We start from the raw sequence: 25,000 nt of genomic DNA, 5'->3' as shown, positions 1-25,000 counted from the left end.
CAACAGGATATCAATGAGCAATGTTTTCTCCAAATGCTAATAGAAAAGAATAATCCAATTAGATTTCCTTTGAAACGTATCTGCTGTTGCAATTTTCAGATTTGGTCGTCTGCATGCCAGAATTTTTGCCGAGTTCTCTGTAAAGAAAGAGAAGAAATAAATGATCACTGGGTTTAGATGTCACACTCTGTTCTCCTCATGAACACTTTCTAACCTGACAGTGAGGTTATCAGGTCGCTGCCCTGTAGATAAACAAATGTCCTCTTCATTCTTGGACATGCACGCTGCGCTTCAGTCCACGTCAGAGCTCAGAGGCTTTCAAAACCAGTGAACGAGTCTGAGCTGGTTAACTCTGCAGTGGTCTTTAAGTGCTGATGTCAGCTTCAGTCATGCTAACCAAGCAGCAAAACTGCAGTTCCTCTCACGTCCAGCAGAGGCAATAGTGAGTCAGTCCCCGCAGACCCCTGTGTTAATATTTTACAGCAGCAATAAACATGTTTACAGCAATGCTTCTGCTCTTTATTGATATCAGCCCTCATAGACATTAGCTTTACTTATTCTGTTTAAAGTTTAAACTATGAGGGAATTTGCAGATGGCGGTCTCAGTTATTATCATGACACAGCAGTCACAGCACAGTGACGTCCAGCAGGTAATAACTCCAGTTCTGAGTCGGGGGTCCTGCGTAGGTGAGGGAGGCCTGAGTGAGTGTAATCCAATCCCCTCTGCAGCCTCTCTGCCTCCTCCGTCCACAGCATCATTCAATTCAGTTTTATTTATACAGCTCCAAATCACAACAACAGTATTGTAAGGTAGACCCTACAATAATAGATGCAGAGAAAAACCCAACAATCATATGACCCCCTATGAGCAAGCACGTTGGCGACAGTGGGAAGGAAAAACTCCCTTTTAACAGGAAGAAACCTCCAGCAGAACCAGGCTCAGGGAGGGGCGGGGCCATCTGCTGTGATTGGTTGGGGTGAGAGAAGGAAGACAGGATAAAGACATGCTGTGGAAGAGAGACAGAGGTTAATAACAGATATGATTCAATGCAGAGAGGTCTGTTAACACATAGTGAGTGAAGAAGGAACACCCAGTGCATCATGGGAATCCCCGGCAGCCTGCGTCTATTGCAGCATAACTAAGGGAGGATTCAGGGTCACCTGGTCCAGCCCTAACTATATGCTTTAGCAAAAAGGAAAGTTTGAAACCTAAAAATAGAGATAGTGTCTGTCTCCTGAATCCAAACTGGAAGCTGGTTCCACAGGTTTCATCCCAGCGGTCGAGTTAGAGCAGCCATGCTGTGAGTGTGGCTAAAGTCATCTGTTATGGGAAGTTCTAACTGAAGACCAGAGTCCAGTTAGCGCAACGAAGCAAGAAAAGAGAGAGAGCCACGAGCTGCTGTGCCTGCCGCCATCTTTTTTTACCCGCCATACAGATGCAAACACCAGTGTCTGGCTTCCACAGGCTGACCGATACAGATGAGCCAACATTTTGTAAAGAGTCCACAGATCTTGCCTGGTCTCTCTAGCGGCTCAGACAGACTACGTGACACAGCCTGAGAGCAGACTGCTGTCACCTCCATCTCTTCTGTGCAGAGCCACCCTCTCTTCACCTGAAGACACCAGGTGATCGAGTGTGCCGTCGCTCAGATCCCAGCTGCCTTCTCCTCGGTATAACCGGCACCATCCCATCGTCAGCAGCATGATGATGCAGAAAAAAATAGATTTGATACGTGTCCCTGTCAACAGGAAGTCGAGGGAAGCTGCAGCACTGACAGGAGCTGCAGTGAAGAAAACCATCGTTTCTATTTCCTGCTACAGCCCAGCCGCCGGCTGTGTGCGGTGACACCTGCCACGTTTATTCCTGCTGCGCCCTCCCACCTGACTCCTGAGCAGGCGTGCGTTAGGAGAGCGGGCAGGATGTGCACATAAACAGATGGGAATGTTGAAACCGTGATCCGCTCATTTACTGTACGTCCAGAGGGCGAACGAGCCGACGAGGTGCAGACTGCTGCTGCTGAGGCCTGATGGGCAAACCACACGACACGGTGGTGTTCTCCAGGGTAAACACCGTTTCAGGATAACAAGGACCGAGTCCATCAAAGGGACAGCTCAGAGGGGCTGAGATGGTCTGAGCATGTGCGGGGGGGATGATGAAGAGGAAACGAGGAAGACCTCAGAGGAGGTTCATGGCAGTGTGATCCACCGTTCCACACGAAGAGATTAAAAATCAAAGTGGATATGCTGCTGAGGCTCCGTAACGAGCAGGAAGCCTGTCCTGGATTTGATTTGTGTTTCGTAAATAATTAACAGCTCTCGAGGCGATTTATCGGGGAACACGAAGAGAGCCAGATGGTTCGTGCTGACCTGTGCGATCTTCTTAGAGCCTTAGAGGTGACACCGTGAAGCTGAAAATCTAAAGACGAAGATACCTGCAGCGTCTTCTGATGGGAACAGCCATCCTCCTCCCACTGGACCTGCAGGGGCGTGTTGCACATAACCTGTTCTGCTTCAGTGAGGCGAGCACGTGAGCGCAGCGTCGAAGACTCCGGATCAGAGCAGCAGGCAGGAAGTCCAGCCTTCACCTCACACTCATTAGTTGGACAGGTGATCTGCCTGAGCTGAGCTCGGAGGGCTGGAGGGAGGGAAGATGAAGATGACACGTCTTCTTCATCAGCAGCACTCGGAGTTTGCCCAGTATGTGCCCCTCACACACACACACACACACACAGTAGCGGTTTTAGATACGGGCGACACGGGCGGTTGCCCGGGGCGGCATCGTGGTGGGGGGCAACATCACGGGCATCGGCGTCAGCCAGCGCATATTGGGAATGGTACAGGCACCGATCGGTTTTCTATCGCCCATTTGCTGGGACTAAGGGCGCCCTTCGTTTGCGAGGTGTGCCTGGTGCTTGCGGCGCAGGGAGGAGGGGGGGCGGGGGAGTCTCTGACCGGCTGGAGCAGCGTCTAATAACCAACTCGCAAAGTAAAACAAAATAAAAACAAACCAGCAAACACGAAAACACCAGACACCATGATACAGACTTATAATTTGCACCGATGTTTTTTCTAAATTCTATAAAGTGAGCGCGCGAGCCCTCGGTGCGCCTGCTCGCTGCTGAAGTCAAAGTAAACTTTATTGTCATCTCCGCTACAAACAGTCCAGCATATAGAGACGAGACGACGAGGCTCCAGTTTCAGCAGTGCAAGAAAACAATAAATATAAGAAGAGTAAGAAAATAAATATACACTTTAGGACTCGGGGTAAAGGGATCAATAACAATTTAAATTTATAATTTACAGTTTGATGATTTAAAGTTTCACACACAACCTGTCAACGGGGGGGGGGGGGGGCTGCTGCTTCCAAATAGAGCACATTTCATTCATAATGATGTAAATCCAAGCCCATTATGGATTCATGATTTGAATACTGGGTTGTGTGAAATCCCAGAAATAAACCTTAGACAAAGTGAATCTGGGGGGGGGCAGAGGGAGTGTTCGCCTGGGGCGCCAAACAGGCTACGACCGCCACTGCACACAGACACTGTGTGTGGTGCGCAGTCAGTTCCGTGTCTCCGGGTGTCTCCGGGTGTCTCCGGGTGTCTCCGGGTGTCTCCGGGTGCGAGGCGCTCCGAGCGTCGGTCGCCGTGCCCGGCTCTCGGCTCCTTGGCGGTTCCCCACACAGTGAGGCAGACGAGCAGAATCATTATTGTCATTAAGATTAAAGCAGGCGAGGGAGCAGTTCACTCACATTCACACTTTCTCCTGAGCGTGAGCTCTTACATCTGCTCGCTCACAGAGTCATTGTCATCTCATGATTACAACCGATTATCTCTAATTAGGATTTATCACCTTGTAATCCCGACTCTGTAGATTATTCTTATGATTTACTGTCTGATAATCACAGCTCACCGTCTCATAGCCAGAACTTATCGTCTGGTGATTCTGACTTTATGGCACATCTCCTCATCACTAAGAGATAAGACTTCATAACAGTGAGACCAAAACCATCACCACGGCACTTATTCTTAACATTTATTGCATTAAAGAAGTAAAACTGGGGCCATGTGATTGTGTGATAAGTGCCTGTATAATGTGAGTAGCAGAGCAGAGCGCTGCGCTGTTCAGAGGATGACCCTGATTACACAGGCTGCTCTCGCTCACCGCTCACCCCGCGGGCCTCGGCGAGGTCGAGCATCAGAAATCAGCTGCAGAGACAGCAGAGTGTTTCTAAAAGCTCAAGAGTTCAATAACTTCTGACCTGTTGTTGCCATTGGAGGTAATCAGGGAAATTCCTAATCCGAGTATGGAAGCAACAGGCTGACATTAGCATTCCTGGAGCTGCTAATGTGACTAATGAGGTCCAAGTCCAGGGTTACAGCCCGGCCTTGGTGCTCACCCTCCTTTTATAACCGTTTTACACTCACAGCTTGACACAGAAAAACATTTCTCTGAAATGAAACGTGCTTTCTGGGAATTTCTCTGTTTAGCATGTGGCTAAAATAAAGCCAACTCCAGCCAGGTCCAGGTTAAAGGTTAAAGGTTAAAGAGTATTTGAGCTCAAAATGATTGTTTTACACACGTTTTCAGAATGAAATGAATGGAACAAACCAGTCCCTCCGACCCTCAGCACTGTGTTGCGTTGTGTATGCAGGGTAACATGCTCGTTTGTTCGTTTGGGATGAACGTATTCTCTGTGCTTCCCGTCTGTGTTTTCTGTGAATTACCTCCTGGCGGCCTCGTTCACCACCTCCGAGCCGCACTCAGATTTAATAGCAAATTATGCTGTTTCAACTTCACTCGTTACCCCGGCGGTGCGGGAACGCCTTCGCTCCCGTCTTGCTGCCCGCCGGTACAGAGGCGTCATCTTGTATTTATGAAACGAGGCCGCCACACTGTGCGTTTCGTCTAACCTGAGACGTGACGGTAAAAGTCCTTTTATCGAAGCAAAAAGAGCTCTGCAGACTGATTTTATTCAGCCCCGGAGGTGGTGTACCTTCACTAAAAATTGACAAATAGGTTTTCTTGTCACTTCCCACCTCTGAGCTCCGTGTAGTTGACATTATTTGATATGAGTGCGGAAGCGTGGTCTCCGGGGGCCGCGGTAGGTCGACAGACGAGACAAGGCAGAAGGAAGAATCAACACAACCGATCGCTCTGCCGGCTGAAATCACAGCACTGCTGCGATCCTCTGGTGGCAAACAAGACGCTCACGTTATTCAATATACACCGAGTGGGTTTGTGTTTCTACCGGACATATCGATTTTTTTTCCCACCCTGGTGGCTTAAAATTTGGTTTCTTTAGTGAGCTGTGATGTGGCAGGAAAAATAGCCCCGAAGAAGAGATCTTGTCAGAGCCAAACAAAGAGTTCGAGCTGACGTCTGTTATTTCTGTCTCTCAGGCTCCATCGATTTTCAAAAACCTGGTGATTTGGCTCCAGGGTGATTATCAGTGATTACAGTCCAACATGTACTGGACAGATTTAGATCAATTTGTTTGACAGACTCGTGTTCAAGTCGAAGGGAGTGTAAATGTGCCTCAGACATGGGAAAAGTACTCTATGGCATCCAAAATGCTCACATGTTCCCAGTGCTGTGATTCACAGTAGCTTCATGCAAGCTGCAGGAAAGCCTGACCCTTCACCCCGCAGGTCCAAAGAGTCTACACCACCATCTGATCTGAAGGCTTCTGTGACATAAACTGTGAAGGTTTTACGTTTCAGTCCTGTTTGTGGATTTTACAGACTGCGTCGAGTGCAAGACATAGAATCCAAAGAGAAAGTGAAACACAAAGGCCAAACAGGAAAATCAAACAAAGGCACGGAGGCCTGGGAATATACGAGGTGTGGAAACAGCTGCTCTGATAAAGACTAAAGAGGAGAGAGACTCCCGTGGTTTCAGAGACTTCCTGTTTCTGTAATGAAATGTAATTCACACATGCAAATCAGTTCATAACTCTCGTGTAATGTCTGTGGATTCTTGGTGAATATTCAGTCTCTTCATTAAAATGAAATTCACAGCTGTTTGTTTCTTTGGACGTGAGCAAACTTACAAACCAGACATCGATGCAGCTGTTTCTTAAAGCAAACTCTGAGGACACATTTTCCTGCACATTTCAGCTGTTTGTGCTCTCTTTGGAAGAACGTCCACACGCTGCTGGTCAGCAGGATGTTGTCCAGGTGTGGACGTCAGACAGACATGACGGACATGTCTTTGGCTGGAGGTATAACATTTATATTCAGCTTGGATTCCCCTTCAAAGTGAGACATTTGCCTTTTAAATAAAAAGTGACACCTTAAGTGAAGAAATAAGAGCTGCCCAAAGTGTGAAGAATGTACTTTGAGTTCATTTTTCAAAAATAAATCTGCAGTGACAAACTACCTTTTACACCGGCGCCGCTGTAGTTTCGAGATATTTAATGATGAGCATAAGCTAATGATTGCTTCAGAAAGACTGATAGCACAGGCTGAAATAATTCATGGCAATTTTTAGCAGCAGCTGAAGGACACTGATGCTGCTGAATTGTTAAAATCCTTCACTGCAATATTTATGCTTCCCGCTCGGACTTTAATCCTGCGAGAGGAGGAAGTATCTGCATGATGATGTCACTTAAATTTATCTCCGTGCTCTTTTAAATATGAAACGCTGTAAGTCGTCCTTCCGCACCAGGAACAGCTGCGGGCCCGACTGGATGCTGAAACCCACCACAAGCTGCAGTCCCACCAATGTCCACTAGAGCACAGCACCAATGTGCATTTTATCAGCGCTTATAGTTTGCATTATTAGGGGCGTGGCCTCTTTGACTGGGAGGTGGATGGAGGCGGCTGGAGATGCTAGCTATCTGCTAGCTGAGCTGGACGTCTGGGCCGTGTTTGGGCTGTTGGAGAGTTTGTAACGACATCATGTAACTGCTGTGAGGTCACTGTACTAACAGAGCGTGCACTCTGGTTTTGTTGAGTGAAAGTCGAGATGATTGGATGTTGCTGAGCACCAATGAGCAGGTACTCTGTGTCTGCATGATACGGCGCGCTAACCAAAGCAGCTAACATTACCTGAAGTTTGAGCATGCTAACAGCTGACTAAAACAACAAGTTGGTAGAAGCTGAAATGCTTAAAGTGAGACAAAAGGAGCCGTCGCACAGCCGAGGACGATGGTGGACATCCTCGATGAGATGGTGCTAATGTAAAGCAACCGTGTGGCGCTGTAGCGCTCCAGCAAACAGCGAGATCGTTTCCACGGTACTAAACACGCTTTGATTCTTCCATTCACATCAAAGTATTTGCCATAATAACTGGCTGTGTTTCAGATGCCCGGCGATGCTTCATCTTTATCTACAGTGAAGCGCTGCTATCTGAACCAACAGCTCTCTGACTGCAGTGATAACGTTGACGCCTCTCCTCTGATCGATAATTGGCGGGAGCTCTTTATTGACCCGTGAGCTGCCGTGGCGACTCGGTCGGAGACCTGCAGCACGAAGTCAGAGTTCCTCTAATTACCGACGCAGTCTCCGTCTCATCTGGGTCGTCTCTCTGCGTGACGACGAATCGGCTCGTATCTGATTGATAATCGGAGCAGAGTCATGCGGTGCGATTGCTGTTTGTGGGACGCGGCGCTCGTAATTACTTTCACTGAGGTTTGTTTGCACAGATCAAAGATGAACTCGTTTCCCTCGGATGCAAATTTCCTTCATGTGTTAGAAGAGCGTCCTCGTGCTCAGGGTGGTGTTCAGGTCAGGAAACAGCTGCTCACAGAGAATACAAACACAAAACCATGAAAATAATCACATCAATCACTGAAGCACAGTATTGTGACTGTACTCTGTGGCTGCAGGACAGCAAACACATTTAAAACCTTTATTTCTGGAGTTTTCTTTAAAATGAAACTATCGTAAAACAGTGGTTTCCCCCTCTCTACATAGAAACTTTGGAGACTTTGTTTTTATGTGTTCGAGGAAATATCCCAAACAAATCCGGAGCCCCGTGAGGTGTACAGACTCTTCTTCACTCCCATCCTCCTCCTCAGGTGAGCTCATTCATGTCCTTTATTTGGATTTCTTTTGGAAACACACGGCGTGTTTTTATGTCTCTCCCATGGTGAACCTTTCCTCGTGTCCCTGACAGCGGCGTGCGTCTGTGCAGAGTAAGAGGACGCAGATCTGTTCCCAGCCTGATTCTCAGCATCGCAGCAGATTTTGCCTCCTGATGTTTCAGCCTCCAGCATCTGTCGCAGGACAAACCGAACATGCGTTTGACTGCTGACGGTTTGCCATCATGAACTCAGTCTTTGAATTACCAAAACACTTTCCTGCGGTCCTTTTCATTTCCTGACGAGCCCTGAAAATCTGGTTACAGCCGAGTGTGTTGGAGTGGAACTGAATGAGATTTTCCAGCAGCTGAAGAGAGAAGTGCAGCAGAAAGGAAACATTCACGCACCTGAGATGGTCAGAAACAAACCGTGTGACGCTCTGTCAGTACGCAGGCTTTTCTTGCTACCAGTTAAAAAGCAGTGGTCAGAGAAATGCTTTGCTCAAAGGCAGCTGATCAGTACAAACCTGTGCTGAGAAAAACAGCAACTTTACCTCTTTTCTGAAACTCGTGTGCACACGGCGAGCCTGAAGACACGGTATCGATCCACGCTGTGAGGTAGTCATGTAGGACAGGCTGCCGAAGCTCAGCTGTGGTCTGGGAGCCAGAGAGCGACCAATGAGGCTCCACACCTGCGTCTGCAGGTCAAAGGTCAAGGCTTTTGCTGCTTTTACTGAACTCCAGGCCAGAAGGAAACGAGAGCTTCCTTTTGTGTGTGTGTCAGATATAAGTGTGTGTGCGCATCAGTCAGCTGGTATTAACAGTGAGACAGTGAAAGGTGAACCTTTGGTTGCCATGGTAGCCTGCTGGTTTTGTTGAAGCCCCGCGAGATAAAAAAGGAGCAGGGATTTGAACTCGAGGGTGAGAGATGAGCAGGGAGAAAATCCTTATCGGCTGAACTCGTACTTGCAGCGTTAAGTCTCTGCTGTTACTCGAGTTAATCTTCCTCCGCGGGACGAGCAGCAAGGGGTGCTGACAGCAGAGCGGTGCCCGGGCCTCGCCGTGGATCACGGAGACGCTCCCCGATCCAGTTTCCTCTCGGTTTAGTTCTCCCTTACAAATGAAGAAACCCAGGACGGAAACGAGGAGACGCGCAGAGCGAGCGGGAACAAAGGGAGGCCTCGAGGGGCTCGTAACAAGACAAACACGGCAAAGAGATGGTGCGAGAGGAATCAAGATGGCAAACAGACGGCGGTGGGAAGCGAGAGGAGAAACGAGAGCAGAGGAGCGCTCACACGGAGGAGACGCTGCTCATCCTTCACCGCGTTCTGTGGAAAGAACGAACACAATGCACGTGTTCGAGTTTCGTTCCCACAGAAAATACCGCTGCTTCATTTCTGTCACTCATCTATGCCGGCGCGTCACACACTGGCTCCCTGCAGTCTGCCAGTATTTCTCTCTGAGCAGACTGCAGCTGCAGTGTTTCTCATTTACAGCTTCTTAAATACGCAAAAATTACCGAGTCACTGAAATACGAGGTTAAACCTGTCGCAGCGTTTACATCTCGCTCTGTTTGTGGCTCGAGATCAGTGAGCGTGAGCCTGCAAAAGAAAGGTGCACATCGCATCCAGCAATAAACACCGATAAGAAGTGAGTGCAGCGAAAGTTCACGATCTTGTTTTCATAACTGAAATCCAAATGTGACCGACCGTCATGAAACCCAGCGTTGATGGTGTGGAGTGGGTGGAGTTCTGTAAATGAACCAGGCTGAACAGTGAAGGTGCAGCGAGCTCACTTTAACTAAGAGCCAATCCCATGCACGTCCCGCTCGACTCGACGGTGCAAAAACTTTTAGTGTTTGGATGAAAGCTCCTGTTTGGTGGACAGCAGAGAGGAACCTGTGCTTTCACCTGTCAGCACGTTAAAGCAGAGCCTGGCGGTCCTGTTAGAGCAGCTTTGAGCTCCACATGGATCAGAATCAGCTGTGCTGAGCACGTATGGAAGTGCACATGCAAGGAACTTCTTTTCTCTGTGCTTAACAGGACAGACAGTAGTAACAGCAGCAACATGGCACAGACACGTACAGCACATTCATACTCATGTGTGTGAAGATGCTGAGATACATTATGGATGAAATAAGGTGATAAATCAGAGACATGCTGGCCTGTATACAGCTGTACGTACAGCACACTCAGACTCAGGCTGGGTGGATGTGTGAGTGCAGACTTTTACGGATCTGTCTGTGGGAGTGTCGGGGTCAGTGCACACTGAGACGGAGCAAGTGGGATTCAAACACGCGTGACGTCACTCACCCATGCGGACGGCAGAGAGGGTGTTGGCCTGGCTGAAGGAGAGCGGCGCCATGGTCAGCAGCGAGGCGACGGTGTAAATCGACAGCAGCAGTGCTGGCAGAGCCGGCATCTTCCACCGCTCCTCATGGAGAATGGTCTGCTGGCTGCCTGTACCGCCACCTGCAGGACAGGAGGACAGGTGAGATCCAACAACTCAGTTCACATGTTTCACACGTTCAGCAGCACAGACTTCAGCAGGAAATCCTGCATGTGACGGTTGCACAGCACATCCACACTGACACAGTTACGGCCCCCTGCACTGCTGTACGGCCCCGAGGACGCTGCTGTTCACCGGGGAGGCAGCAGTTTAGAAATAATCAGAGGAAACAGCGTCGGAGGAAACAGAGTAAGAGGAAACAGAGTAAGAGGAAACAGAGTCGGAGGAAACAGAGTCGGAGGAAACAGCGTCGGAGGAAACAGAGTCAGAGGAAACAGAGTAAGAGGAAACAGAGTCGGAGGAAACAGCGTCGGAGGAAACAGAGTCGGAGGAAACAGAGTCGGAGGAAACAGAGTCGGAGGAAACAGCGTCGGAGGAAACAGAGTCGGAGGAAACAGAGTCGGAGGAAACAGCGTCGGAGGAAACAGAGTCGGAGGAAACAGAGTCGGAGGAAACAGAGTCGGAGGAAACAGCGTCGGAGGAAACAGAGTCAGAGGAAACAGAGTAAGAGGAAACAGAGTCGGAGGAAACAGCGTCGGAGGAAACAGAGTCGGAGGAAACAGAGTCGGAGGAAACAGAGTCAGAGGAAACAGAGTAAGAGGAAACAGAGTCGGAGGAAACAGAGTCGGAGGAAACAGAGTCGGAGGAAACAGAGTCAGAGGAAACAGAGTAAGAGGAAACAGAGTCGGAGGAAACAGAGTCGGAGGAAACAGAGTCGGAGGAAACAGAGTCGGAGGAAACAGAGTCGGAGGAAGCAGAGTCGGAGGAAACAGAGTCGGAGGAAACAGCGTCGGACGAAACAGAGTCGGAGGAAACAGAGTCGGAGGAAACAGCGTCGGACGAAACAGAGTCGGAGGAAACAGAGTCGGAGGAAACAGAGTCGGAGGAAACAGAGTCGGAGGAAACAGAGTCGGAGGAAACAGCGTCGGAGGAAACAGAGTCGGAGGAAACAGAGTCGGAGGAAGCAGAGTCAGAGGAAGCAGAGTAAGAGGAAGCAGAGTCGGAGGAAACAGAGTCGGAGGAAACAGAGTCGGAGGAAACAGAGTCGGAGGAAACAGAGTCGGAGGAAACAGCGTCGGAGGAAACAGAGTCGGAGGAAACAGAGTCGGAGGAAACAGCGTCGGAGGAAACAGAGTCAGAGGAAACAGAGTAAGAGGAAACAGAGTCGGAGGAAACAGCGTCGGAGGAAACAGAGTCGGAGGAAACAGAGTCGGAGGAAACAGAGTCAGAGGAAACAGAGTAAGAGGAAACAGAGTCGGAGGAAACAGAGTCGGAGGAAACAGAGTCGGAGGAAACAGAGTCAGAGGAAACAGAGTAAGAGGAAACAGAGTCGGAGGAAACAGAGTCGGAGGAAACAGAGTCGGAGGAAACAGAGTCGGAGGAAACAGAGTCGGAGGAAGCAGAGTCGGAGGAAACAGAGTCGGAGGAAACAGCGTCGGACGAAACAGAGTCGGAGGAAACAGAGTCGGAGGAAACAGCGTCGGACGAAACAGAGTCGGAGGAAACAGAGTCGGAGGAAACAGAGTCGGAGGAAACAGAGTCGGAGGAAACAGAGTCGGAGGAAACAGCGTCGGAGGAAACAGCGTCGGAGGAAACAGAGTCGGAGGAAACAGAGTCGGAGGAAGCAGAGTCAGAGGAAGCAGAGTAAGAGGAAGCAGAGTCGGAGGAAACAGAGTCGGAGGAAACAGCGTCGGAGGAAACAGAGTCGGAGGAAACAGCGTCGGAGGAAACAGAGTCGGAGGTAACAGAGTTGGAGGAAACAGCGTCGGAGGAAACAGAGTCGGAGGAAACAGAGTCGGAGGAAACAGAGTAAGAGGAAGCAGAGTCGGAGGAAACAGAGTCGGAGGAAACAGAGTCGGAGGAAACAGCGTCGGAGGAAACAGCGTCGGAGGAAACAGCGTCGGAGGAAACAGAGTCGAATGAAACAGAGTCGGTGGAAACAGAGTCGGTGGAAACAGAGTCGGAGGAAACAGAGTCGGAGGAAACAGCGTCGGAGGAAACAGAGTCGGAGGAAACAGCGTCGGAGGAAACAGCGTCGGAGGAAACAGAGTCGGAGGAAAAAGAGTCGGAGGAAACAGAGTCGGAGGAAACAGCGTCGGAGGAAACAGAGTCAGAGGAAACAGAGTCAGAGGAAACAGATTAAGAGGAAACAGCGTCAGAGGAAACAGACACACACACACACAGACACTCTGTGTTGATGAGTGCAGTTCTGTCTCCCCAGCACCATCAGCACCATCAGCACCATCAGCACCATCCGAGCTGCTTACAGGCCAGACATCTACAGACTCGACCCAGAAACATTCGGACTGAGACTGAACCCGATGTTAAATATCAAACCTGACAACGTTTTAAACACATGACCTTGTTCTGATGTCGACCTCGTTCTGAGGAGGTCCTGTCCTAAATCCTTTCACCGCTGCCATGATGGGCCACCGCAGTCTAATCAACAGTACATTCATTTCTATATCTCATTATGTTCAGCTCTGCGTGACTCACAGTCAAAGTGAGGCTGTTTACTTTTTAATGCACAGGTAAAATACACAATCTGTACTTTTTCTAAATATTCTTAACACCTTCCAGTACCCTGCTTTGTCTGCACACTACAACCTGGGTTTGCCATTTTTATCAGCAATATAAAATATTAATATTAATAATATTATATAATATTAATAACTGTACAGTACTCTGTTTTTGTAACTATTGTCCATGATATAAATATTTTTTTCTGTAAAAGTTTCTGTTCTGTTTGTATATGTGCTTTTTTTGCTGCTGTTACAAATGTAACAGCAGCAAATTTCCCCTTGTGGGACAATGAAAGGCTTATTCTATTCTATTCTATTCTATTCTATTGGCTGGGAAGATCTGCACATGCCGGCCACTAAAGGATTGGTCGCAGGAGCTTCAGCCACGACCACCTTCAGCTTCAGCACCATTTCTGAGGAAAGAAGCGCTACACGGAGCAAAGTTTATATCCTGTACAAGGATGAGCCAGAAACACACGAGCAGCTGGACTCCCATTCTGACCCCTGGTTTGTCGTAGTTCACAGACAGCGCTGTGCTGTCGGTCACATTAGTTAATAATAAAACAACAGGCTGGCGTTCTTTGTTTCAGCATCTCCAACTAAATCGTACACAGAGGTGAGCAGCGTCTCTGAGCCGCTTCACCTCCTCCGGTCATTTCGATATTCCCCTCGTGACGCCTGCTGTGGTGGTGGGTGGAGCTCAGACACCATCGCTCAAACAAGCATTTTAAACAAGGATGATTTCACTGTAGAGCTCCTGCGGCCGCCTGATAAATGATTCCTTTACAGCAGAGAGAGATTTTAAAATGCTAAAAACCATCCCCACCACTGCGTACAGATGTTTAGCAGGCTGTCAGAGTGCAACCACACAACAGGCAACCGTCCACACTGAAGGGGCGTGTCAGAACCACGCTTTGGTTCTGCTGTGATTCACCGTGGGAGGTTCTGCACCACAGCCCACCCACCTGCTGCTCCAGTGGTTTGTTTGGAAGGGCAACCAATCAAGATGAAATGTTTTGAAGGGGGCGGAGCTAAAAAAGACAACAACTTGTGTCAGACACATGGGGATTATTCTGAACTGTGACTCATGCAAAGCTGCTCCAGTAGAGCTGATATGGCGGCTCCTGGAGAGAATCTGACGGAGAACAGGACGAACAGAAGGTCTAAGAAAGGAGCTGAAAGTGTGGAGGAAACAGCAAGGACACGAACAAAGAGGGAATATAAGGCGACAGTGTGAGTGACAGAAAACTGGGCAGACGGAGACGTGATGGTGAGATGAGACAGGAAACGAGGAGCAGCCGCAGGCACAAATAAACACATGATGACAACAATTAATTAGGATCTTTCCTACAGGAAGTGCTATCATGTCAGCCGGCGAGCAGAGCCAGCGGGACCCCGCTGATACGAGCCGCCACCGCAGTTCACTGCAGCAGCTCGGAGGCTAATCACAGCCGCAACTCTATTAGCTGCCTTCAGTGCCGTCTCATTTCACTGTGGAGGCATTTAGCCGACACTCATTCGAGGCGACTTACAGCGAGTGCAGCAAAGCGCGAGGCTTTACAGCCCCGCTTCATCGAGTGAAGATGGCGAGGGTCAGAGCGTCGGCAATCACATGCCGGCAAATATTCCCGAGGACGTGTGAGATGAGGTCTGAATCCCGGCACAAAGCGGCCGAGGATCAGAGGTGACAGAACGAGGCAGACAGACAGGAAGTGCCAGGTCATGTGATTAGCCTGAGTGAGAGCGTGCCGCCGGCACAAAGTAAGGTTCAAAATTTCGCCGCCAGTGACATCATAACAGGAAATAAACCCACCTGGTAACAGACCCATCAGCCACTCAGCGAGCACAGTTTCAGAGATTATCTGCAGCGCTGTCACAGGCAGCGTGTACCGCGCAGGCACTCACAGGTAGCTAACAGCAGTGATGTCACAGGCCACCACGCACGGCCTGCAGGAGGCGCTGGAGGCCCTGAGCGCTGTGAATAGTACTACTGTACATGCTGTGAAGTACTGGTCCCCGGTGTGGGATTAAAGAAGTCACGTCGTTGGTATCACAGAGGTGTCCACAGCATGCTCGTGCACTGCTGCAGAGTCCGGCGAGGTTAGACAGGAGACAGAGACACGTGGGGAGTGTTTGTGGCTCGGATCACTGGACGAGCGCCGTTTTGTCCTAAACAACCTAAATGTGAGTCGATGACTGGCTGAAGCGCGACCAGCCGTCCAAAGCTGATGAGTCGGGCTTGAGACTGTTTCTGCTGTAACGTGCTTCATCTGAAGCTGCTGTTAGTGCCGACTCAGCAGATGTTCCAGTTCCTGTTGTCTCCACTTGGATATTCCTGTGAGTGCACATTAAATAGTTGAGGAATTAAAGGAGCTGGGAAATATCGGCCTGTTTAGGAAAGGTGGTGTTAATGTGGTAGAATATTTTACATCCCCGAGACACTGGTGAAAAGCCCGACGCCACACGTCAGCAGCAGCCAGCGCTCTTTGTTCACCGGACAACAGAAAACCCTAAAAACAGCTCCAGAGGTTTAGCTCAGCGGGACCGTTTAGCTCGCCGGACCGCTTCCACCGACACGAACCCGCTTTCAAACACAAAAGGTTGGACAAAACACCTTTTAATCTTCAGAAATCCAAACCTCCCCATCCGCTGCTCGGACATCACAGCGACGTCTTAAAGGTTAGATTGCACTGTGGCCACTGTTAGCTCAGTGCTAGACCTGTGTATGTAATGTACCACAGTGATGGGGGTGTTTGACACAGCAGAGGGCCTCAGAGGGAGGTGCTCGGGGTGGATGGTGGGCAGGTGGTTAGATATAAATAGCCGTTCTGTTTGCCTCACACTCACATCTGCTCTCACACTGACGGGCCGCGAGGCTTCCAGATATGAAGGACGGTGCCTCCTCCACCTTTTCTCTGATGCAATAAAAGAGGAAAAACAAGGCCCCCACCCAACAGGAGCGGAGTGTTCCCTGTAAAGCATCCTGTTTGTCTGGTAATGGCCCTTAATGCTCACCTAAATATAGGATATTAGCTTTCTCTGCCTTCAGGGGATAAGGAGATTTTGTTTAGCAGCAGTGGCATCATGAAGAGTGTTGCTGACTCAAAACACTATAATGACATGGTAATCCTCTCATTCAGCCGCTGACACGCGACACATTTGTGCCTTCAGACGACAGCGGGGAGGTTTGATTCCTGCACATAAAGCCGTCCTTCTGAAAAGTGGCGCTCTGCAGCAGATCCAGCGACAGGAAACGAGGAGACGAGCCGGGCGACACGCTGCGTCTGTTTTTAGCCTGTTTGCCGGCGCAAAGCTCCAATTAGAACTTCAGTAAACATTTTCTATGGTGGTCAGCATGCCGGCTTCATGCAGCTCGGTTTTAATCAAAGCTTTAAAACAGAGAGCAGAAGAAAAAGGAGCTTTTCATTCAGACGCCCAGAGTTACAGGCGGCTGTGTAATGCATGGATTTATCTATCAGAGCGTTTCAAAGGCCGTCTCCTAACGAGGCAGCTGCTTTGTTAGGAGACGGCCTTTGAAACGCTTCTTGTTCAGCGTTCGATCGGGTCGAGTCTGAAACCTGCAGCCTCTCACACATTTCGGCGACAGCGTCAGCTTCGTTCCACTCCTGACCGAACAATGGACAAAAATCCCGTCGTGGTAAATGCGATGCTCAGCTTCATCCTACATGGTGGGCGTCATACGGCCAAACCCAACCTCACGTAAAACTGGACTTCCTGTCAGAATCCCTCAGATATCTGCATCAGAGAGGAAGAAGAGCAGCTTCAACGTCTCTGTTATTTTAAAGAAACGCTGCTGAGGTAAGCGTGGCAGCATTTTTACTCATTCAAAGAACTCAACACATATACACACAACTCTGTACTCGCTATACAAGAAGGAGACGAGAAAACATGAACTTAACATCATTATCAACAGGAAAAGCTGTAAAACCTGTAAAAGGTCAATTTCAGGTGGTGCCAATCTGGCTCCTGGATGGTGGTGGTATCATCCTGCTCTCTGGTCAGATTTGAGGGGAGGATTATTCAAAGACAGGAACTCAAAGAAAACCACGGTTCACCTTCCAGCAGTGGCTCTGCTTCAGGATCAGTCTGTCAGGCGTGGAAACTGGAGGCGAGGGTCAAAAACCGCAGTTCCTCTAACGGCCACAGGACGCTGTCTATTAGTGAGTCCCATTAGTCAACATGAGCACTGAAGGCAGCATGAAGAGCCCTTAAACTGAGGAAACGCCCTTACAGCTTCAACAGCCTGCTCGCTTCAGCTTCAGCTGCTGCCTGTGCAGACAGAAGCTCCTCCCACTCCAGGAAGTCACATATGAGCAACAATTAGGTAAGAAATGAACTTAATCTATCACATAAATAACTGTTCAGATGTTAAATAAAACAGGCCGTCAGAAACTACATTTAGAGTCGAGTCCCGTGCCCTTCCTGCACTGCATCATACTCAGGTTTCATCGTACGTCCACAGGCTCCGCCTCCTCCGGTTTAGACTGGTTGGGTGCAGTTCCAGCTGCAGCGAGATGCGTGCTGCGTGTCAGCAGCAGCAGTGTGCTCCTTCCACCTGCTGAGTTCATGAAAGCGTCGGCCCACTGAACGCACGTGAGGCTGCGTTGCTCCGGCGTCATCAGTCAGTCAGACGTGCATTTGCATTAAAAGACCCCAACATGGATCCGCACTTATGAATAAACACGAGCAAGTGCAGGGACGGCTCAAGGCCGTATGAGCACCTCCTCCTCATCTCACACCTCACTGGCTGAGCAGACGCTGAATGAGAGATGATTCGAGACAGGAAGGAGAGAGCGAGCCGGGGCTGATGGGAAGAAGAACAGTGGAGAGTTCAGTTTCCTGGTGACGGCTCTGATCCGTTCTCTCATTACCTCAAGCTCATCGCTCAGCCGAAGAACAGAAAGAGGAATCTGTCTTGGTGGTACCGTCACCGACAGACTTATCGACAGCTCGAAGATTTCAGCACACATTATTCATCAGATAATTTAGAAGCAGCAGTGGGAGGTATCGACCGAGGAAAACAGCGAGTCGGGAGGCGAGGAAAACGTCTCCGCAGGCGTTAAAGTTTCAGTAAAGTTTGCCGCTCGTCCTCATCATCAGGTCCCCGTGTTGTTGTACCTGTCAGAGTGTTGCCTCCTGCTCTAGGCCTGTCCCTCGAATGGTCAGAGCACTTCCACAGGTGAAACTTTCACCTGTGAAACAGGTGTTTTGGACCCACTGTGTCCTCTTATTGACTGAAGCAAGGCGGTACGGACACGTTCATCTGACCTCCTGCTGCAAACTCAGCATGGTCAAAAACTGATGGACCCTCTCCAAGTTACATCAGGGTAGCTGTGGCGTCTGTGACAGGGAGCAGGGCGGAGCCTGGGAGGGTCACCGTGGTAACATGTGCGAGCACAACCTGCTCTTCACAGCTTCACGTCTTTACTTCACTTCTTGGCCGATTCCCCTGTGACCCTCCTGTGTGAAACATCATCACCTCACTGCATCCAGCCAGTGGTGCTGATGCTGACTGTGCACACGAACGCCTCACCCTTTGCTCGTGTGTTCGTGCAAAACCTCACTCACCTTCATTTTTGGGAACTTTTTCTCTACCAACAGATGAAGGGCTGATCTGCAGGAGAAAACGCTGACTCCACACTCACACGGTACAGCGTGTGGTCACAGTAAACTCTTTCTCCCACGTCGCCTCCAATAACCTGCAGTCATCAGCGGGAGGCGAGCGCACCGAGGAGACGCTGGAAACTCTCACTTTAAATGTCAAGCGGAATAAAGCCGATAAACCTGCTGACATTTGTCTCGCTGAGACTCGAGCTCGATCTGTAACTGAGCTCCGACACAAGCGAGTCAAACACAAACAGGACTCCACCGCCTCCGCCCGAGGAGCCCAGCACGCCACACGCATTCACCTGTGGACGCCGGCGGCGGGAGTTATAGGTGACGGAGGGGCTGTCACGCTAAAATGATGGTGAGGTAATTTAAAGAGGCTGCGTGTGAGGGGGAAACATATTTCTGAGGAAACAGGACAGGCAGGGCGGTGCTGACGGATGGTGGAGGGATGGAGACGTGAACGAAATACTGCAGCGAGACAAGCTGCTGTAATTCGAGGCTTTTCTCCCCTGCAAAGATAAAAGATGTGCACATGTTAGGAACGTGTCAGCTGTTGTGTGGGAACAAATTACTCTTCCACTTGTTTCTCGTCTTGTTTTTGAATGCGACGCAGGATGTGCGAAACCCCGCGGCCCTCGTGATCTGCACGTGCAGCAGGTACACGAACGTCCTCGTTAAAGGGAAAACACATGCAGACAATCCACAAACACCAGTCGAATCTTTGTTTCAGCTTTCCTGCAAACAGAATCAAACGTCCCCACGGAGCTAAAGAGCATCGAACGGGCGGACGGTAGCTCACGCGGCCTGTGGCCAATCAAAGTGCTCGACTCTCACGGGCACACAAGAAGCAAACGTATAGTGTCCTGTAAAAAAGATCTTGTGCACCTGGGTCATCTCTGCACTGTTGAAATGTGCAGTTTGCAGGTCTTGAGTCGCATGACCTCAGAGAGGTCACATTAGAGCGCCACTGACATCAAACATGCAGCTTGCAGTTTATTAACCACAGAAAGTAAATATGTGGTGGGGATTTTTGCTCACGCTGCTGTTCCTTATGTCTCCTACACGGTTTGGCATACAGAGCAACACAAAGAAACAAAGGACAGATGGATGATAGAGAGATGGATGCTGCTGCAGCAGTGTGAAGGTGACAGCTTGACCCCTTTGCACCTGGGAGAGGCCGACCGGCAGGGCGAAAGCTCCGGAGGCGAGCCAGCGGGGAAAATAAAGTCCACTGTCAGCAAATATAGAGGAGGGAAACGATAGGAGGATGGACGGGACGGAGCCCAGGAGACGAGGGAGAGAGGGTGAATCTGGTGTCAATTAGGGAGGGAGAGGTGTGAGAGAGGAGGGAGGGGGTGAGGAGGAAGAGAAACAGTGAGGATTATAAAAGGGATGAAAAGAGGAGACAGTGGAAAGACATGAAATGGACATTAAGTTTAATATGAGCAGAGACGAGCTTTCACAGCAGACCCTGCTCGACAGCAGACCGTTTTCTAGCGTTGTCCTCCTCCAGCAGTAATTATTGTAATGACATCATCAAACGCCTGATAACAAACGCTAACACAGCCAGAGTCTCCTCCACCTCCATCAGGCAGGACGGAGGCTCTGCTGCGAGGCTTCATCAGCAGCGTGCGGCTCGTCATCGTCGTTTAAGCTGAAGGTTAGAAAGGTCACAGTCTGGATTCCTGGAAGTTTCTCAGTGAGTTCCTGGAAAGTTCAGATTGTTCATGTCTCATTTCTTTTAAGGTTGCTTGATTGACACATGTGTGCTCCTGACATTAAAACGTGTTTCCTGTTAGAATCACTCAGAGACTGAGGCTAACCACCTCGTGCTGCTCGTACACCGCAGTGGATGGTTTCAGAGGGGCGGGGCAAACCGCCTGTGCAGTCATTTAGACTGGAGGACCGTCAGGAAGTCACATGACCTCACCACCAGGCTGGTTTCCTGCAAACACACGGGAGGCCGTGCTGTTGTATCTGCTGAAGGCCTCAAACCGGCACTGACTTCATCCATTTCTCAGCTGACTGACGCTGGTGGAGCGCTCTGGTTTTACTGCGTCATCTGAAACATCTGGAAACATCTGCTTCTTCCTGCTGCTCAGCCTGGAGGAAAGAGTGATGCTCTCAATCCACGTTTGGTCCTGAAAATCTGCAGCCTGTGACTGAAACACAGTGAGTAATGCTGATGCTTTTGTCTCTTCAGTGGATAGGTTCACACAGCATGTCACTGTGGAGCAGAGCTCATGAGTGGGTTTCACTTCAGAATTAAATTCTTACGTAATCCTGCCCTGATGGAGAGAGAGGGACGAGCAGGGAGAGCTCCAAAGTCGACGCCTGACCTTCGCAATGCAATGTGGCGGCCGGGGGGAGAGCGACGGGGAGGACGACAGTAGAGAGCCGAGAGCGATGCAGCGCAGATATGGACGCAAACAACAGAGACAAGGTGAAGACGGCGCTCAGTGCGACGGCGCTTTGAACAAAGCCGGCGTTAGCAGCAAAACAGCTGTTTGTGCTGTACTCTCTGAAGACGCGCCGCCAACGAGCAGCGGTTTGAAGTGAAGCGTGCGTGGTTTCACAAATCCTCCATGAAGAGGCTTCTTCTCCTCTTTTTAAATAACTGTAGATACAAAAGAGTGATGCCTGAAGCCCGATACCAGCCCATAATCTCCACCCCTGCAGCATCCTGCAGGACAGCACCGGGCGGGCGACCCCACAGCCACTCAGGAAACAGGCTGGTATTTAAAGGCAGTGAGCAGGTTCCTTCATTTTAGAGCAACGACAGTAAAGTTGCGAACAGAAGGTTAAACCGTAAAGCGCACAGCCTGCTGAACATCAGCATCAGTGTGTATTCCAGGCTGTTTGAGGGACGCAGGTGTCGGTCAGGTGAGTCTGTGTCCTCACAGTGACATCTGAAGCTGCTGCACGCTGACCGCTCACTCTTCCCAGGACGTGGGTCGAATGCAGAGAACGAGCATCGATACAGGAAGCGCCGCTCTGATGTCAGATGTGATGAAACATCTGGCCAGTTCCTGGGTTGCACAGGAAGCATCCTGCTTACTTTTTCCATCAGGTGGATGCAGCCGTGCAGACTGTTGACGTGCAGAAATAATAACTGATTTCTTGGATCAGCAGGAACGAGGTGACGCTAACTGTGTGCTGGTCAGGCTCAATAACACCACAGAATATAAATGAGCAGCGTCACACTGAGCTGGAAGTGATTCCCAGGCTGGCACAGACTTGGATGGATGCACTTGGTAACCTTCCACCACTGCAGCAAAGAAAGGATAAAAAGCAGAGACAGACTAAAGCGGCACAGACGGATGAGAGCGAGGAGGAAGATGAGGAGGAGGATGAACAGAAGCTCGGTGTCCTGTGGGATCGTTCACACCTACGAGGTTCAACATCCTCTGTGACTTCAGCTCCTCTGCAGGCTTACGCCGACAGAGAGAAGAGCTGCGCGCGTGGAGATGAAACGCAGGAAATACCGACAGGTTTCACACGGCCGCGGCCGGAGCGTGCCGGCAGATGGGGGTTATTTTTAGATCTGTTGGTTCAGGCTTTGAAAATCTGGGGATTTCCTGCTCTGCACAGATTCATCACGACGCGCTCTCGGCTCATTAGCACAGCATCTTCTGTCTCTGACAGCAGCTTGGTTATTGTTGCAGCGTTCCTGCATTTGACTTCGTCGCATTACGAGTTCTGTGATGTTCAGTCACAGCACGTTTCCAATAAATCAGAGAGAACTTGTATTCTAACGTTTCCACAGACTGAGGCCGGCTCTGAGACGCGTCCCCACAGACCTCCGTGTTCACAGATCCTCCCTCCTCTGACTAATGTCAAGCTTCATGTTTGGAGTATTTGTGGTGTTGGTGTCTTCTGGAGCACTTTAGCGTGTGTGGACTGGACTCATACTGACATTAACTGACAGCCCAGTGGGTCATTTGTTGATGCATCACATTTGTACACAGTGTATGAAATTTGAAATGAAAATAAGGGTTTAAAGTTGAAACAGTGAGACGCCCACCTGATGATCGTTCTGGTTTAATGCACAGAAGGAAAACTGGCCTCTGATCCTGATCAGTTACTGTATCCTCTGTGATCAGACCAACTCGAGCATATGCTCAGCTTCCTGCACAACAACACCAGGCTGGTTTTAAATTCCAGCGGGAATCCAGGTGATCCGTCTGCCAACGCGCTCACTGGTGACTGCGTGCGACAGCAAGCTGCTTTTATTTGTTTTGCTGATGACGCTTGGACTGAAAAGCCGAACAAAGCTGATGACAAATGATTCTTAAAGAAGCGTTGTTGCCGTTTCTTGATTTGGAGGCGTGCTGTGGATCCTGGCGTGTCCTAACATAGCAGAGTGACTCTGGAATAACTTTTTGTCCGATGAAACGGCCGGCGTTAACTTCCTGACTGATGCTGATGACAAGATTTATGCTTTTGATGTATAACAAGGAACAATGGTAAATGGCCTGTATTTGTATAGCGCTTTACTAGTCCCTAAGGACCCCAAAGCGCTTTACACATCCAGTCATCCACCCATTCACACACTGGTGATGGCAGCTACATTGTAGCCACAGCCACCCTGGGGCGCACTGACAGAGGCGAGGCTGCCGGACACTGGCGCCACCGGGCCCTCTGACCACCACCAGTAGGTAACGGGTGAAGTGTGTCGCCCAAGGACACAACGAGCGAGACTGTCCGACATTAACAGACTAAGCAGTTCCAAAAGTGTTTGCTGTACATGTTATTTACAGAAAGTTACCTGGAACTTTATTCTCCTGATGTGTGTCAGCAGCACTGATCAGGATTCAGTGTCCACACCTGAGACGTGCTTGTGTGCTGCGTCGTAATGAAACACAACAAAGGAAACATCTGAGACAGCACGGGTGTGATCAGCTGTGTGATCAGCTGTGTGATCAGCTGTGTGATCAGCTGTGTGATCAGCTGTGTAAGGCACAAAGCACAGTGCGTCTGTCACCGCGCGGTGAGTGTGATTCACACACGTGATGGGATGGGACTTCCTGCTTGAGTGAAGCTCTCAGTGAGCGGTCCATCAGACTGATGTCAGCGTCCTGATGTTCGTGAGCAGGGCTCAGTGTGGTGTGTGGCAGAGGGACACACAGAGCTCAGAAACATGGAAGGAGCTTGGCTTACAGCTGCTGCTCCATCTAGGGCAAAAATGTCGGAGCATCGGCTGGTTCCTGAGAGACCGCCTCCCCCGGGGAGATCTCTTAGATCAGGGGTGTCCAACTCCAGGCCTCGAGGGCCGGTGTCCTGCAGGTTTTAGATCTTCCCCTGGGTCAGCACACCTGAATCAGATGATTCTTTCATTACCAGGCCTCTGGAGAACTTCAGGGCATGTTGAGGAGGTAAATCTCTGTGTTGGATCGAGCACACATGTAAAACCTGCAGGACACCGGCCCGTGGTTGGTGGGTAAAACGTGTCCCGTGGCGTGGGATGAAGTGTGGATCCTCCAGGAGAAGCTGCTCTGCTGCCACCTTCATCTACACTCACGCTTCCCTCCGTGTGTGTGTGACTCGCTGCAGACTCTGTAGCATTAAAATGTTGATTGTGTCTTGGCAGATTCATTAGCCGTCTCATAAATATTGATTTAGTGTCTATTACGCATTTATAAATCCCCAAATAAATATTGAATTAATGTAAGGTTAAATAAGACGACACATCAGCATGCATCATCGTCTCCCCCTCCGTCGCTCCGCTCTGCCTCCAGCGCCCCTGCAGGAGTGTCATCACTCTTTCTCAGCCCCCATCTTCCTTTTTTAACCCACCGATGATGAAGTGATTGACAGTTTGCCTCCTTCTGCCCTCGGGTCTGTCTGACCTCCGCCGGCCTGTCACTGGGACGGGCTGGAATGGTAAAAAAGGCCAGCGAGCGGGCGGGGCATTAATCAGGCCGCTGCTTAAATTAAAGCACGTCAGGATCATCCCCGTCTCTGCGGCAGGAGGCGGACGGCTCCAACCTTCTGTCTGTGCGTGTCAGCGCTGCTCTCCGTCACTGTCAGAGCGTCTGTTTATCTGCCCGTGAGGCTTCCTTCCTTCTTCATGCTCGTTCCATTCATCTGACCCAGCTCCGGTCTCCTTGTCTCTTTCCTTCCTTCTCCTCCAACACCTTGATTCCTGCTCCCTCTGACGATGACCCTGGAGGTAACGGCCTGAACTTTGAACACTTGGGTAGGAAGGGAAATGTTAGTGTGACGCTGCATCTCAACTTCCACTCTGCTGTCAGGAAGCTGTGGTCCTCTGAGCCTCCTCCTCCTGCACTGCTTTGTTTCCTTGGCAACACAGT

At 50.0% G+C, this 25,000-nt stretch overlaps 1 protein-coding gene across 3 annotated transcripts in view; it reads right to left on the bottom strand.

The window, feature by feature from the left end:
• The window catches only part of LOC146363615 (glutamate receptor ionotropic, kainate 5-like), a 210,903-nt gene that overhangs the window by 67,114 nt on the left and 118,789 nt on the right, over positions 1-25,000 (bottom strand). For all 3 annotated transcript variants that reach the window (XM_084918751.1, XM_084918750.1, XM_084918752.1), the window contains one exon: positions 10,338-10,496. In XM_084918751.1, coding sequence (XP_084774877.1) covers positions 10,338-10,446 — 109 coding nt within the window. In that variant the 5' untranslated portion in view covers positions 10,447-10,496. The remainder of the gene's footprint in view (positions 1-10,337; positions 10,497-25,000) is intronic.

Source organism: Perissodus microlepis, chromosome 22 (genome assembly GCF_051167445.1).
Source record: "Perissodus microlepis isolate ML-2025 ecotype Zambia chromosome 22, ASM5116744v1, whole genome shotgun sequence".
NCBI lineage: Eukaryota > Metazoa > Chordata > Actinopteri > Cichliformes > Cichlidae > Perissodus > Perissodus microlepis.
This window is presented reverse-complemented; position numbering and strand designations above follow the sequence as displayed.